The 16,471-nt window shown below is 45.3% G+C and overlaps 1 protein-coding gene across 1 annotated transcript in view; it reads left to right on the top strand.

Annotated features, from left to right (window-relative positions):
• Positions 1–1,655: 1,655 nt before the first annotated feature.
• The window catches only part of LOC144609981 (rho GTPase-activating protein 22-like), a 343,649-nt gene continuing 328,833 nt past the window's right edge, over positions 1,656–16,471 (top strand). The window contains exon 1 of the mRNA XM_078428396.1: positions 1,656–1,700. Coding sequence (XP_078284522.1) covers positions 1,667–1,700 — 34 coding nt within the window. The 5' untranslated portion in view covers positions 1,656–1,666. The remainder of the gene's footprint in view (positions 1,701–16,471) is intronic.

Raw genomic sequence — 16,471 nt, 5'->3', positions numbered from 1 at the left:
GTCTATTGTTTATTGTCTATTGTCTATTGTCAAGACCCTTCCTCAGATTGGCTAGGGATAAGGGAAACGAGAGATATGGACGATGATGTGGAGAGATAAAGAACAATGAATGAAAGATGTGCAAAGAAAGTAACGATGATGAAGGAAATTGTTAGCTGTAAGTAAAAGAGTCAGGAAGTCATGTTGGTTTGGCCGCATTTGAGTACTTTGTGCAATTCTGGTCACCCCCTTACAGGAAGGATGTGGAAGTTAGAATGCACATTTCTGCATTTGAGGGTATTAGCTGTAAAAGAGAGGTTGGGCAGACTTGATTGTTTTATCTCAAATGTTAGTGGCTGAGGGGAGACCTGATGGAAGTTCATGGAATTATGGGAGGTACAGATAGGGAGGATGGTCAGAACCCTCTGTCCCAGGATAGGAATATCAAGTACAAAGAGGGCATAGCTTTAAGGTGAGAGGGGCAAAGTTTAAAGGAGATGTGTGGGTCAAGAGTATGAAGAAGGGTCTCAACCCGAAACGTCACCCATTCCTTCTCTCCCGATAGGATGCCTGACCCGCTAAGTTATGAGAGGCATAGATAGGGTAAATGGTCAGAACCTTTGTCCCAGGATAGGAATATCAAATACAAGAGGGCACAGCTTTAAGGAGAGTTTAAAAGAGATTTGTGGGTTCCGAGTGGGTGCCATGAATGCACGGCCAGGGCTGGTGGTGGTGGTGGACGCAGATGAGATAGTGGCATTGAAGTGACTTTTGGTAAGGTGCATGCTATGCATGGAATGGAAGGATACGGAGGGATATGGATCAAGTTCAGACTGAGGAGATTAGTTTGACATGGGATTGTGGGCCGAAGGGCCAGTTTCTGTGCTGTTTAAATTCTATGTTCTATGTATCTGGCGTCAAAGTAAACCAGACATTAACTGCTCGCAACGATACTGCAGTAAATGAGTGGTCCAGTTGTCCTAAATGTAACTACAAAGGGGTGTGCGCAGAGGATTGGGCTAAACAGGTACGAGGCTGTTTTAACTATTAATCCATGGGTAATGGTTGGAAGGCCACCCCAAATCCAACTAGACCAAGTGGACCCGTTGGCCCAAACCTCTCCTGCATTGGAGCAGCACCCTCTCCTCCACCCCTCCCCCCCTCCCCCCTCTCCCCACCTCCTCCCCTCCCCACCTCACCCCCTCTCCCCCTACCCCCCTACACCCCTCCCCCTCCCCCCTCCCAACTCACATTCCCAATCCCGCTTTCCCCAAAGTGATGAGTTTGGCATCAGAGAGAAATGACTAGGAGGTCCACTACAACCTTAATCAAAGATTGGTGCAATGCCCAGAGCAACACCTACCAATTAGAGTGATCCATCGGCCAAATTGAGAAGATAGAAAATCTCAGAGAAGGAGAGAGCAGAATTAAAAGGAGAGGGGAGATGAAAATTCTGGAACTGGAAATCAATAATCATTCTTAAGTGGTGGAGCAGCGTTGCTGGGTTTAAATTGATGGACTCTTTGCAGCTCTTACGATCCCACACCCCTCCAGTTCTGCCTTGCTTTTGTCAAGGGGAATGATACATGAGGATGTGGTTTCTTGCTACATTCTTCTGCCTGTAACTAGTGGAGCAGAGCAGCAGATGCAAGAAAATGCCGAGAAGTCTCCCACAGCAGCAGGAAGCATGTGGAAGCAGCGATCAAGGGAGCCCTGGATTGGTATGTTTTTTAATTAAAATGTGGGGACTGTAAACTAGTAATTGCAGCAGAAAGCTGATAGAAATTGATAATAGAATATGGTAACTAATTAGTTGGAGCTAAGAATCTCTCCTTATGATTAGGCATTTGAAGCATTTAATTAACTTCTTTGGGCAGTTCAGCGAGACGCCTGGCAGTTAATTGCAGAGAGAGTGTAACATTAATAATAAAGTCTTATAAAAGAGTTTAACTCAGCAAGTGTTGGTGATCAGGGTAATGTACAAGGGAAGAATAAGCAATGTTGCTGTCTGTAACAGTTGGCTATGCACTTGTGTTTGAGTTACTATTATTCACCGGTTCTTAATCACAAATCCCACTGGAGTTGCGCTGAAAAGTGACCAGTGAATTACGATTCCTTTTACTTTTTGCCGCCTCTTTTCTTCTCTGTAAACCAGGAATGCCCCTGCGTGTAAGTTGTTATTATTTCTAGTTTCGTGTCTCTTTAACCCTCTCCTCACTATAACTATGATTTAGTGACAAGCCCTATGACTTTTGCATTATTGAAACAATACCTCAGCATGTAAGTTTGTGGTTTGCTCTGCCCCAGTGTTATGCTGTTTGAAAGCTAGAGAGGATATTTGGATTTTGGATCTCCAAACATGACCTGCGTCCATCCATCGTTTAAACTTTGCAGTGGAAAAACTTATTTTCCCCCTTTAAAAAGAAAGCACGAAAGAGAACGTCTCTCTCGGGTTTTCTGTAAATTAAGGATATTCTGACTTGTTCTGGGTTAACCCTGGACATGACTCCATTCTTTAGTTAAAACTATAGTAGAATCCTGGTTGTTTCCTTCTGGATGGGCTGACAAACTCAGCCGTTTTGGGAAGATGGGTTTGGATTATTAGTTGAGTTGGATCTCCAAACTTGACCTGTGTCCATCCATCTGACAATCACCTACCTCACCCGTATCCATCTATCACTTTCCAGGCTTTGCCCCATCCCTCTTTACCAACTTTCTCCCCCTATTCCAATCAGTCTGAGGAAGGGTCTCGGCCCGAGACGTCATCTGGCCATTCCCTCCGCTGATGTTGCCTGACCCACAGGGTTCCTCCAGCACTTTTTTTTTCTTGCTCAAGATTCCAACATCTACAATTCCTCATATCTCCATTAATGTGGGGAACTAATGGTTCATCAGCCTGGTTAGCCTGCCATTCTGACAGCCCTCTTGTTCAGTGTCAAACTATGAGGAAACCAGTCCTCACAACTAAACTCCTGGACAGAACACAGAGCAGGTCTTCGATCAACCACATAGATCCATTATCATGTTTTCATTCATTATTATTCAAATCCATCTCTGTACAATTAATAATTCATTGATTAACTCAATGTTGATTACCATTCAACATCATCAATGATAATTCTCTACATTCATAGTTTGCCGCCAATATCTATTATCTACTAGATAGGCACAAAAAGCTGGAGTAACTCAGCGGGACAGGCAACATCTCTGGTGAGAAGATATGGGTGATGTTTCGGGTCGAGACCCTTCTTCAAACTCTCAGGCTCAAACATCACCCATACCTTCTCTCCAGAGATGCTGCCTGTCCCGCTGAGTTACTCCAGCTTTTTGTGTCTATAGTATCTTTGGTTTAAACCAGCATCTGCAGTTCCTTCCTACACATCTATTAGCTAATATCTATACAAATAGATTACTAGTCACAATTGTTGAGTTATAATTACCTTTGGTATTCCATGACTACATCCATCCATTATCATTCACTCCCATTGATTTCAATTCATATCCTTTACCTTTTCTCACGGTGGCGCAGCGGTAGAGTTGCTGCCTTACAGCGAATGTAACGCCGGAGACTCAGGTTAGATCCCGACTACGGGTGCTGTCTGTATGGAGTTTGTACGTTCTCCCCGTGACCTGCGTGGGTTTTCTCCAAGATCTTCAGTTTTCTCCCACACTCCAAAGACGTACAGGTATGTAGGTTAATTGGCTTGGTAAATGTTAAAATTGTCCTGAGTGGGTGTAGGATAGTGTTAATGCGTGGCGGGGGTCGCTAGTCGGCGCCGAAGAGCCTGTTTCCGCGCTGTATCTCTAAATCTAAAAATCTAAACACAGAACACAGAACAGTACAGGAACAGACACAATGTCAGTGCCGTCAAGCTCTTATCTGTCAAGCTCTTATCAGATTCTGAAGAAGGGTCTCAACCCGAAACATCACCCATTCCTTCTCTCCAGAGATGCTGCCTGTCCCGCTGAGTTACTCCAGCATTTTGTGTCTATCTAGTAGGCCAGAGGTATTAGTGGTAAACTTGTCCAGCATCTGCAGTTTTTTCCAACACAAGCTCTTATCATACCTATGTGCCTATCCAAAGCCTCTTAAACACCACTATTGTAGCTGCCTCCACCATCACCCTTAGCAAAGTGTTCGAGGCACCTTCTACCCTCTGTATAAAAAATAACTCATCTCACACATCTCCTTTAAATATTGTCCCTTTCGCCTTAATGCAATGCCCTCTCTTTGGGGCGGCACGGTGGCGCAGCGGTAGAGTTGCTGCCTTACAGCGAATGCAGCACCGGAGACTCAGGTTCGATCCTGACTACGGGCACCGTCTGTACGGAGTTTGTACGTTCTCCCCGTGACCTGCGTGGGTTTTCTCCCACACTCCAAAGACGTACAGGTATGTAGGTTAATTGACTGGGTAAATGTAAAAATAAATAAAATTGTCCCTAGTGTGTGTAGGATAGTGTTAGTGTGCGGGGATCGCTGGGCGGCACGGACTCGGTGGGCCGAAGGGCCTGTTTCCGCGCTGTATCTCTAAATCTAAAAAATTTGATAGTTCCATCTTGGGAAAAGAAGTGCTGACTTTCTATACCAAAACATACTTTAAAAAGAAGATAGATACAAAAAGCTGGAGTTTGAAGAAGGGTCTTGACCTGAAACGTCACCCATTCCTTCTCTCCAGAGATGCTGCCTGACCTGCTGAGTTACTCCAGCATTTTGTGTCTACCTTCGGTCTAAACCAGCATCTGCAGTTCCTTCCTCCACATACTTTAAAAAGAATTGTTCTTAATATTTCATAATTTAGTTAGGTCTGTTAACATGAGACAGTTTGATGAAGACAGCTGAAGGGGGGTTTATAAACGTCTGATGGATGAGAGCCAATCTGTTTTAGTGGGACCATCCAGGGTCAATTACTTTATATATTGTGAACAGTTATATAGAATTATACCATCAAGCAATTGGTTTCATGTTCAGAAGCTCGATGGTCTTTGCACTGACACAATGAGGGTCCGTTCACATCTAATTCTAGTACAAATTTAATCGCTCCATCCTTGGCAATCACCTGCCGAGGTTCAAAGTTCAGGATTTTTGTTCTTGAATTCTCTACCTCTCTTTACGATGGCGCAGCGGTAGAGTTGCTGCCTTCAACCCCTGTCCCACTTAGGTGATTTTGTAATGTGACTACAGGCAACTACGCTGTCACCACACGGTTACCGGGATGTGGCCTGCATGGTCGTGAGTACTCTCCTCAGTCGCCCAAAGAGACGCCGCGTCTTTCCGGTCGCCGCTGGATTTTCAGAATGTTGAAAGATTTTCGGTGACAGTGCGTTTGACTCCAATGATCGTAGCTTGACGTTTCCTGACGGGGCGCTGTGGTAGGTTGTCACCAGGTGACGTAGGTTGTTGCCGGTGCTGACTTCGGTGAATTCCATTAGCGACTACCTACGTCAACCGGCGACAGGTACCGGCGTCAAAACCGGCGGCGAAAATGACGTGAATTGTCTTCAGTTGTCTTCAGTTGTCGCCGACAGGGTCGTAGCTTGTCGCGGGTGGATGTAGGTTGTCACCTGTTGGTTGTCGTAGGTGTTGTTGTAGGTTGTCGTAGGTGCGGTCGTAGGTGGACGTCCTACTCGCGACGATTGGGTCGCCGGTTGTCGGTAGCTTGCCGTAGCTTGACGTCGACTAGGTGGTAGGTTGTTGTAGCTTGTCGTAGGGGCGGTTTTTCGGTGACCTGCTACGACTATGACAGTTGCCTAAAAAATCGCCTAAGTTGGACAGGTCCTTTACAGCACCAGAGACCAGCTTCAATCCTGGCTACAGGTGCCTTCTCTACCGAGTTTGTACGTTCACCCTGTGGCCGTGTGGGTTTTCTCCTGGTGCTCCAGTTTGTTCCCACATCGCAAAGATGTGTGGGTAAATTGACCCTGTGTGTGGAATAACGTTACTGTACAGGATGGTCGCTGGTCGACGTGGACTCGGTGGGCCAAAGGGCCTGTTTCCACGCGATATGTCTGAAGTCTGAAGATGCATCATCATATGTAGCCTTTAATCAAGCATTCGGCCACCTCATCCCATCACTCTCCACTTCAACCTTGTTTGGTCATTCTCCTGTGGGGCATCTTGAGCAACTTTAACAATGGAAGCTGCTGATTAAATTCTGAATGGTGACGAATTCGACCCAGGACATTGGAGAGGATAAACGGTTGCAGAAGCCTGAGTTGCGTTGAATGTAATCTGTACTTAAAAATCCATCATCCCTTTGTATGGGCATTGTTATTTTGTCTGAAATGGGCTGAGAAAAGGCAGCATAACCAAACTGATTCTTCAGGCCCAGCCTTTAAATACATTTTCTTTCAATTTAAGTAGGCAGCGACAATATCCATTATTCATGTGGCAAACAGAACTCTATGGTTCAGGAACATGACAATATAATGCAGGAAGTGCCCAGCAGGTCAAGTAGCATCTTTTATTGGTGAGAGGGAACAAATGGCACCAGGTCAAGGACCCTTCAGCAGAATTGGAAGGGTGAGGAAACAAGCATGTTCCAGGTTACACGGAGAGGCTGAATGTGGAGAATAGAGGAACTGTTCCTGAGAGTGTGCACACCAAGGTGGCCAAGGTAATCACTACTTCAAAAACAGGAACTTGGAGACAGAAAATAACAAAAAGGAAACAAAGTAAAAATGGAATGGTCCAGCCATGTCTAGAGGGAGAGGGGAGGGAGGGGGGGAGTGGGGAGAGGGAAGGAGGGCAAAGTGGAGAGTGGAGAAGAATGGGGGGAGAGGAGAGGGGAGGAAGGCACAGGAAGATGGGGAAGGAAGGGAGGGGAGAAGGTGGGGGGGAAGGAGAGGAGGGGGAAGGAGAGGAGTGGAAGGGGAGGGGGGAAAGAGCGAGGGGGGGAGAAGGAGGGAAGGGGTGAAGGAGGGAGGAGGAGGAGGGGGAAAGGAGGGAGGGGAGAGGAGGGAGGAGGGAGAGGAAGAAGGAGGGGGAGGAGGGGGGTAGGAGGGTGGGGGGAAGGAGGGGAGGAGAGGGGAAGGAGCGGGGAAGAAGGAGGGAAGAAGGGGGGAATGGAGAGGAAGAGGAAGAGGAAGAGGGGAGGGAAGAAGAGGAGGAGGAAAGGAAGGGGGAAAAAGAGAGGAAGTAGGGAGTAAGAGCAGAGTGAGAATGAGAGGTTACCTGAAAGTTAAATTCATCGCAAAGCACCCATATGGAAAATAAACCTCTGGGCTTGTGTTGGGCATGGTTGGAGGTCAAAGCCAAAGAGGTCAACATGAAAGTGGGAAGAGGAATTGAAGTGAGAGTTGACTGGAAGGTCAGGGTCACCGCTGTACACTGAGTAAATCCGTCACCAGTCAGCATTTGATTACTCCACTGCAGAGGAGAGCACGTCATAACCATTGAGTTCATGACTCCAAACTGGAAGGAGAGCAAGTGTTTCAATCAGAGTGAATGTCTGTGTCCCTGGATGATGGGCAAAGGGCAGGAATAGACAATAGACAATAGACAATAGGTGCAGGAGGAGGCCATTCGGCCCTTCAAGCCAGCACCGCCATTCAATGTGATCATGGCTGATCATTCTCAATCAGTACCCCGTTCCTGCCTTCTCCCCATACCCTCTGACTCTGCTATCCTTAAGAGCTCTATCCAGCTCTCTCTTGAATGAGAGATGAACAAATGTCTACTGAGAATGCAGAAAACCAAGATTTGATAGATAATGAGAGCAAAGGAGATGTTGCAGTGAATTCAGAGTTTGTTATTATTGAAGGAGGATTCTCAAATTGCAGTTAAATCATTTACTGAACCCAAAGCCTTTTAGAAGAAGGAAAACCTCCTCCTGTGGATGAAAACAGGGATCACAATGATGTCTCTGGTACATAAGCACTTACTTGGCTGGAAGAATTGGGAGCAGATCATGCTTTGGAAAATCATGCAGTTGTTTGTCTGAGACAGTCCCATTGCACAGCATTTATATATCATATCATATCATATATATACAGCCGGAAACAGGCCTTTTCGGCCCTCCAAGTCCGTGCCGCCCAGCGATCCCCGTACATTAACACTATCCTACACCCACTAGGGACAATTTTTTTTTTACATTTACCCAGCCAATTAACCTACATACCTGTACGTCTTTGGAGTGTGGGAGGAAACCGAAGATCTCGGAGAAAACCCACGCAGGTCACGGGGAGAACGTACAAACTCCTTACAGTGCAGCACCTGTAGTCAGGATCGAACCTGAGTCTCCAGCGCTGCATTCGCTGTAAAGCAGCAACTCTACCGCTGCGCTAACGTATATATTGTGCATGCAATAGAATTTGTCATCCAAATGTTTATCATTGGACTGCTTCATCCCAAAGAGTCAAAGAACAAAGCACGGCGTGCCTGACAAATGTGCCTGTCTCTCATAATTAGCACTTAAACAATAACTGTGCAGACTAACAAAATCAACGTGTCACAAAGAAATATGTAGCCTGCACTCGAATGGATAATTCAAATACAAGCAAAAACGATTTGTTTCCTGCATTTGAGCTTTGTGCCATGATGCATTGTTGCAATTCGTAAAAATATTCTGGAGAGGAGAAAATATACTACATTCCAAAGTTTCACCAAACAACACCGTATCTCACAGTGATCCACTGTGAAGGTTCAGTAAACTGTGTCATCGTTCCAAGGGGCTTTGGTTTCTGTTCTCCAAAAGTCATTTCTGGTCGATGAAGCCACCAAGCCATTTCAGCCATGAGCCAATTGGGAATCAACTCTGGCTCGCTGGTGAACCACATCCCTTTTATTATAATGAAGATAGACACAAAAATGCTGGAGTCACTCAGCGGGACAGGCAACATCTTTGGATAGAAGGAATGGGTGACGTTTCTGGTCAAGACCCTTCCTCAGACCCAAAACATCTCGACCTAAAACGGAGGGTCTCGACCCGAAACGTCACCCATTCCTTCTCTCCTGAGATGCTGCCTGACCTGCTGAGTTACTCCAGCATTTGTGAATAAATACCTGCTATCAAGTGATGCTGCCTGTCCCACTGAGTTACCCCAGCATTTTATGTCTATCTTCGGACTAAACCAGCATTGGCAGTTCCTTCCTACAATCTGATTATCATATTCCATTCTTCCTATATTCCTCTTTATTTGGCTCTGTGACTCCACCAACCCTCCATTGTCACCCCATTCCTCCAATTCTATTTCTTGGCCCTCCCCCTTGTCAGGTAGTGGGTTTCTCAAAGCTCTTGCATGGTATACTCTACAAAGAGGAAGTTTATCAGGTGAACTAAGACCCTTGGAACTGTAATCCATGTACTGATTTAACAGTGTGGAATGATTAAAATATAATCTGTTCTTCTTTAAAATGACATTGGCAGATGTTTCCACAGGCAACTCCCTTACTGCAGAAACATTTACCTGAAAGTCATCACTTGAACTGACAGTCTATCTGCAATCATCCTGAAATATCTTTCAATTTGCTAATGGATGCCATGGACTTTTTACACTGGAGCTTTGCGAAATATTGTCGTTCTTACATTGATGACTTCTAAAGATTACAGTAGTTATTCTTGGCAAGGTGGAGGGAGGCTGTCAGGCTTCCTAAAGATATATTGCAGAGCAATAAGGAGGTCATTAGGTTTTCAGTTTCTTCTCCGGATACTGAGCGTGGTAACTCATTCTAAACTACTTCACAACGGAGATAACTGCCCTGGGGTAGAAATGAACCAGAGTGTGCAGGTACAAATCCCACCTGCCACAGTTGACTGTTGCAGAATGTGTACTTATGAGTGTGTCAACACTGTTTCCTATTCTAACACACCACTCAACTTTCATCATCTTATTTGCTAGTTTCCACCCTGCTTCTACTTTCACTTGCCCATAATCCAACTCTTCATATTCCTTGAGTAAAACACAAATTGCAAGAGCCCCATGCTCTACTCCCTCTTCACACGCGACTGTGTTCCTGCATTCGACACCAACACCATTGTCAAGTTTGCAGACGACACAACGGTGATCGGGCTGATCACCAACGGTGATGAAACAAAATACAGAGCGGAGGTGCAGAACCTGGTGGACTGGTGCTCTGATAACAACCTGTCCCTAAATACCACCAAGACCAAGGAGCTGATCATCAACTTCCGTAGGTCACATAACGGGGAATATGCCCCGATCTTTATCAACGGGGACAGTGTGGAGAGAGTGTCCAGCTTCAAGTTTCTGGGCACTCACATTTCGGAGGACCTAACATGGTCCAATAACACTGCTGCGCTGGTCAAGAAGGCACAGCAACGACTGTTCTACCTAAGAACACTGAAGAAGTCTGGTCTACCCCAACAGCTGCTGACGACATTCTAGCGCTGCACCATAGAGAGCATCCTAACACATGGCATCCCTGTGTGGTACCTCAGCTGCACGGAGGCAGAGAGGAAAGCTCTTCAGCAGGTAGTCCATAGAGCTCAGAGGACCATCGGAACACAGCTACCAGCCTTGGAGGGCATCTACAACACACGATGCCTCAGAAAAGCCACCAGCATCCACAAAGACTCTTCACACCCCTGCAACAGTCTGTTCGAACTTCTACCATCGGGCAGACGATACAAGGCCTTCTACGCCCGCACCTCCAGACTCAGGAACAGCTTCATCCCCAGGGCCATAGCTGCTATGAACTGGTCCTGCTGAGCCGGATGGTCACATCACAGAAGACTGAGGGGGGATCTTATAGAAACATATAAAATTCTTAAGGGGTTGGAGAGGCTAGATGCGGGAAGATTGTTCCCGATGTTGGGGGAGTCCAGAACCAGGGGTCACAGCTTAAGGATAAGGGGGAAGTCTTTTAAGACCGAGATGAGAAAACATTTCTTCACACAGAGAGTGGTGAGTCTGTGGAATTCTCTGCCACAGAAGGTAGTTGAGGCCAGTTCATTGGCTATATTTAAGAGGTAGTTAGATGTGGCCCTTTTTGCTAAAGGGATCAGGGGGTATGGAGAGAAGGCAGGTACAGGCTACTGAGCTGGATGATCAGCCATGATCATATTGAATGGCGGTGCAGGCTCGAAGGGCCGAATGGCCTACTCCTGCACCTATTTTCTATGTCTATGTTTCTATCGCACAGTGATCCGGCACAGATCTACTTGCACTTCATTCTGCTTTAAAACTGTTCTAATTTGTTTCATTGGGTTGTTTAAATTAATACTGACTAGCTAATTAAATTATTGCATCATATGGGAGGTGTATTCCCAATCTCGTTGTACCCCTGTACAATGACAATAAAGATATATTGTATTGTATTGTATTGTATTGTAATTCAGCGGGATAGACATCATCTCAAGATTTGGAATGGACAGGCCACATTTCAAGTCATTATCCTTCTTCTGAAGAAGGGTCCCAATCCCAAAATGTCATTATCTATTCCCTCCAAAGATGCTACCTAACCCATTGAGTTACACCAGCACTTTGTGTTTTGCTCAAGATCCTAGCATCAACAGTTCCTTGTGCTTCCCGTCTTTTTCTCAATTTCTCGATCTCCTTTGCAAGGAAGTGATCATTATCCAACGACTTTAATCCACCTTAATTTTACTTTCTCCTACCCTGCCTCTTGTGAAGACTCCATTGCCTTCTCTCACTTTCTCCGTCTTCATCACATAGACTTGGACATCACCACCCTTCCTTAGCTGTGCTTTCAAGATATCTTCCTTATTCTCTGGATTCTCTGGATTCTCTGAGAGAAGACATCTCTCGATACCACCATCAGAAATGGGTGGATTGCTTGTTCTGAAAATGTGCCCCCAAGCTGCAGATACCTGCACAGGGGAAACCATTTTCTTGCATCCAGCCTACCTCAAGAACAAAGTCTGAAGTAGGTTCCTGACCCAACATTATCTATCCATTTTGTTATGTTCAGCACGGCATAAAGATAAAGTACACTCACACGTTCGTTGCCTGAATCGCGCCCGTCTTTATTTACCCAGCGTTCTCGGCTAATAAGGAACACCCACTCATTAACATGGCACATGAATATGCATGAATACATTACACATTTCACTCTACAGATACTACCTGATCTGTTGAGTCCCTTCAGCAGTTTATTTTTTGCTTAAGGTTCCAGCATCTGCAGTCTCTTGTGTCTGCTCTACCACAGAATCTAATGTTCCTTCAGGTCACCTCACATTCGTTTATACTCCAGTGAGTATAGACTTAACCCACTGAGCCTATCTTCATTAGTCAACCTCTTCCTCCCACAAATTAACCAACTGAAGTTCATCAGCACATCTTCTCAGTCCTTCCATCCTTAAATATAGAGCACAACTCTGCATGGCAAACCTGTACCTGGACCTGTATATTCCACACCCCCCCCCCCCCCCCCCGGAATAAAAGCCAACATTCCATTAGCACCACTAACCCCTGGTTGGTATTTGCACGACAACTCTTTGTGTTTCAAGCACTAAATCCTCTTTATCCCTTCGCACTGCAACATTTTGTGGTCTCGTTCTGTTCAAAGAATAATTTGCTTTTTTCATTCTTTAACAACATTCAGAAGGAACTGTTCCCTCTGCTTGTACAAAATCCACAATCCAGTTCCTTTCCCCTCAACTTTCCTGTGCATGCAACATCTGACCTATTTATTCACAAAATGCTGGAGTAACTCAGCAGGTCAGGCAGCATCTCGGGAGAGAAGGAATGGGTGACGTTTCGGGTCGAGACCCTTCTTCAGACTGAAGAAGGGTCTCGACCCGAAACGTCACCCATTCCTTCTCTCCCGAGATGCTGCCTGACCTGCTGAGTTACTCCAGCATTTTGTGAATAAATACCTTCGATTTGTACCAGCATCTGCAGTTATTTTCTTACCTGACCTATTTACCTCTTTCCTTCCCACGACCCGTCCACCTCAATAAAATAGTGAAAGCCTTTTCCCACTGCATCCTATATTTATGCTGTGGTCTCCTCTGTGAGGGAAAAACCCAAATCAGATTGTTTAACCACCCCCTGCTCAGACCACATGGTTGACCCTGAGTTTTTGGTTGCCCTTCACTTTAATCCTGCACCTCGTTCCTCCTCTAACCTTTGTTTGGCTTCCCTACCTTGTTCCAAAGATATTGGACTGTAAACGTGATGAACAGCACTCGACTCAGCTTCTAATCTCAGAATCTAATATTCCATCAGATCATCTCACATTTGTCTCAATGGAGGATAGACGAATGTGAGGTGATCTTGAAACATTGGATAGTGTAAGAAAATAACTGCAGATGCTGGTACAAATTGAAGGTATTTATTCACAAAGTGCTGGAGTAACTCAGCAGGTCAGGCAGCATCTCAGGAGAGAAGGAATGGGTGACGTCGCCCATTCCTTCTCTCCTGAGATGCTGCCTGACCTGCTGAGTTACTCCAGCACTTTGTGAATAAATACCTTTGAAACATTAGATTCTGAGGCAGCGTGACATAACAGGATACAGATGCTGAAAAATGGAGTTAAGTGCTAGGCATCATTTACAGCCAATATCTTTAGAACTATGTAGGAGGCCAAAGAAACATTGCCAATGAAGGAGCATTGAATTCTACACCAGATAGTAATTCTGGGTATGGACCTCCAGCATCTACGCCTCTCTTCCTCGGTTATGTCCCCTCCTAGTTACACCTACCCCAGCCGCACATTATGCTATTCATTAGACCTTTCCACCTTGTTCAGCCTGTAACACCACCATGCATTCAATCATGCTCTCTTGCTCTCTAACCTATTGCAGAGTTGCCCTTCTCTTCTCTCTGCCCCTCTCTTATCTCTTTGCACATTTTCTTTGACTGTTGACTTTTCCCAATTCTGATGGAAGGTCATCAACATTTTGGTTGGCATGGACGAGATGGGACGGAGGGTCTGGTTCCGTGATGTTTCCAAATCTGAGTTGGGCTTTTCCCTTAGAGAGGAGACCACAGCATGAATATTGGATGCAATGTATTTGGGAAAAGGCTTTCGCTATTTTATTGAGGTGAATGGGTATTGGGAAGGAAAGTGGTAAACAGGTATGAATCTGTGACTATGACCTGAAAGAATATTTCTGCTTTGCTGTCCATACAGTAGATGTTGGCTGAGCTGCTGAATATTTCCAGTGTTTTCTGGTTTCATTTCCACCTCTTGAATGGGTATTATTTGGCTTTGAGGACTGGTGTGCAGTGCTGATAATGTAGCAATCTGCTCAAATGGGTTCAAGGTGATATTCAGAGCGGTGATCAAAAGCTTGGCGAAAGTGGTAGCTTTTAGCAAATTTCACAAAAGAAGGAAGGAGGGGTGGAGAGGCTAAGTGGAGGGGGAGGGAGTGTTGATAGTTCCAGTCAGCTGAATGCATGATTAATAGTGACTGAATAATTGAATTTGTGGTTGACTTAGAAGCTGGAATGCAAATATCTCAATGCTTTATAGGATAGTGATTGCACAGGAAACATGGCGGCACGGTAGCGCAGCGGTAGAGTTGCTGCTTTACAGCGAATGCAGCGCCGGAGACACAGGTTCGATCCTGACTACGGGTGCTGCACTGTAAGGAGTTTGTACGTTCTCCCCGTGACCTGCGTGGGTTTTCTCCGAGATCTTCGGTTTCCTCCCACACTCCAAAGACGTACAGGTATGTAGGTTAATTGGCTGGGTAAATGTAAAAATTGTCCCTAGTGGGTGTAGGATAGTGTTAATGTACGGGGATCGCTGGGCGGCACGGACTTGGAGGGCCGAAAAGGCCTGTTTCCGGCTGTAGATATATGATATGATATGATATGATATGGGAGTGGTGACGAGATTTGAAAACAAGGGTGAGAACTTTCAATATTGGAGCGCAGGGCAGTGGAGAACTAATAAAAATGAAAAGATAGACACCAAGTGGTGGAGTAACTCAGCAGGCCAGGCAGCATCTCTGGAGTAAAAGGATGGGTGATATTTCGGGTCGGGACCCTTCTGCAGGCACAGATATTGTGGGCGTAAGGGCCTGTTCCTCTGCTTCTTCTACTTATCGTGTCCACACATGCTAGATATTGTGTTTCAGCCAAGACTGAACACAACTCTTAGCAAGATCAATATCAATACAAGAACGGTAAGAGACCGTCTCACCTTCTGGTCTCCAATTGGAGGCGTGGGTTCGAATCCCACTTCTGACACCATGTAATAAAGTGCTTAAGTCCACGCTAAGATACAACGCATCATTTTATTGAAGCACTTACATCATAGGACCTGCAGCACATTACAGCTCCGAGCTGCTCCATCTACTGCCTGACGTAGGCGAGTCCTTAATATTATAAAGCACGTACTAGGCGGGATTACTACTAACAAGCACTACGATTGGCTAGCATGCAATAGCCATTTACAATTGTTCTCTGCGAGGTCCTTAGCTTTGCATTCGTGCTCCAATGGAGGACATCTCAATAGGTGCTCCAGTTTGTGGTTCAGTGCCACATATGCAGATGATGTCTTCAGTGTCTGTATAACCCCACTTCTTGAGAGTGGCTTTACAACGACCAGTACCAGCTCTCAGTCTGTTGAGGCATTTCCATTCAGCCACTTTCATTTCCATTCCTCTGCTGTTACTGTAATATGTTCTATGTTCAGCTTAATTCTGTCTCCACCCATATTCTACAACAAGCATTTGATATATAACCTTGGTTTCTCTCATGAGAAATCGGTTCTGAGACTAGCTGTAGTTTGCCTTGCCTCGGCTCATTGCCATCAGTGAGCTCAATGTTCTTGGTCCCTAGAGGTCAATGAGGCTGAATTCCATATTGCTTTTAGAATTATTAGAGGTACTTCAGGCACACTGTCCACATATGGTCTTTGTTATATGCGGTTTCTAACCTGTCACTGAAGGTTATAAACCTTTAGTCCATCGCTGTCATGAAGGCGCTTGATCTGTAATTGGGGCAAGGTGACAAGGGTAATGCTCCACTGATATTGTTTAGAGTATCTGCAATGTTAGAACATTACACAGGACAAATCGTACCGCCTGACAATGAGATAATCAATCAAATGAAGATTGCGGTTACTTAATCTAGATCGTAAATGGAGATGTTTTTGTCAGTTTAACCAGGTTGAACGTAACGTAAAAGAAATCAATTCTATACCTCAAGCTCTTGTCGGCACTTAAGCTTACAGATAAATAAGCAAGTAGTTAAAACAGACTTGCATCAGCATCAAAGAGCTTCAGAATGGCCATGTCCTTTCCAAACACGACCTGCAAAGGAACCCCTTTGTGTGCTCTGAACTTGTCAACGTGGAGGCCAGAAAGAAGCACAAAGGTGATCGCCACAATCCCCATTCATTGTCAACCCCAATTTCATGGTTTGGACCTTCTGCTTCAGAGGCCAACCTATAAAGTGCTAATTGACAGGGTAATGTAATGATGTGGTGAGGTAATTTCTGATCAGCTAAGAGCTTCCACTTACAGAGCACAGTTGTCAGAAAAACATAGGGAGTCAGAGCTCATTTTTTAGTTTAGTTTAGTTCAGTTTAGAGAAACAGTGTGGAAACAGGCCCTTC

The sequence above is a fragment of the Rhinoraja longicauda genome, chromosome 35 (genome assembly GCF_053455715.1).
Source record: "Rhinoraja longicauda isolate Sanriku21f chromosome 35, sRhiLon1.1, whole genome shotgun sequence".
NCBI lineage: Eukaryota > Metazoa > Chordata > Chondrichthyes > Rajiformes > Arhynchobatidae > Rhinoraja > Rhinoraja longicauda.
The sequence above is the reverse complement of the archived record's forward strand: the minus strand, read 5'-3'. Positions and strand labels throughout refer to the sequence as shown.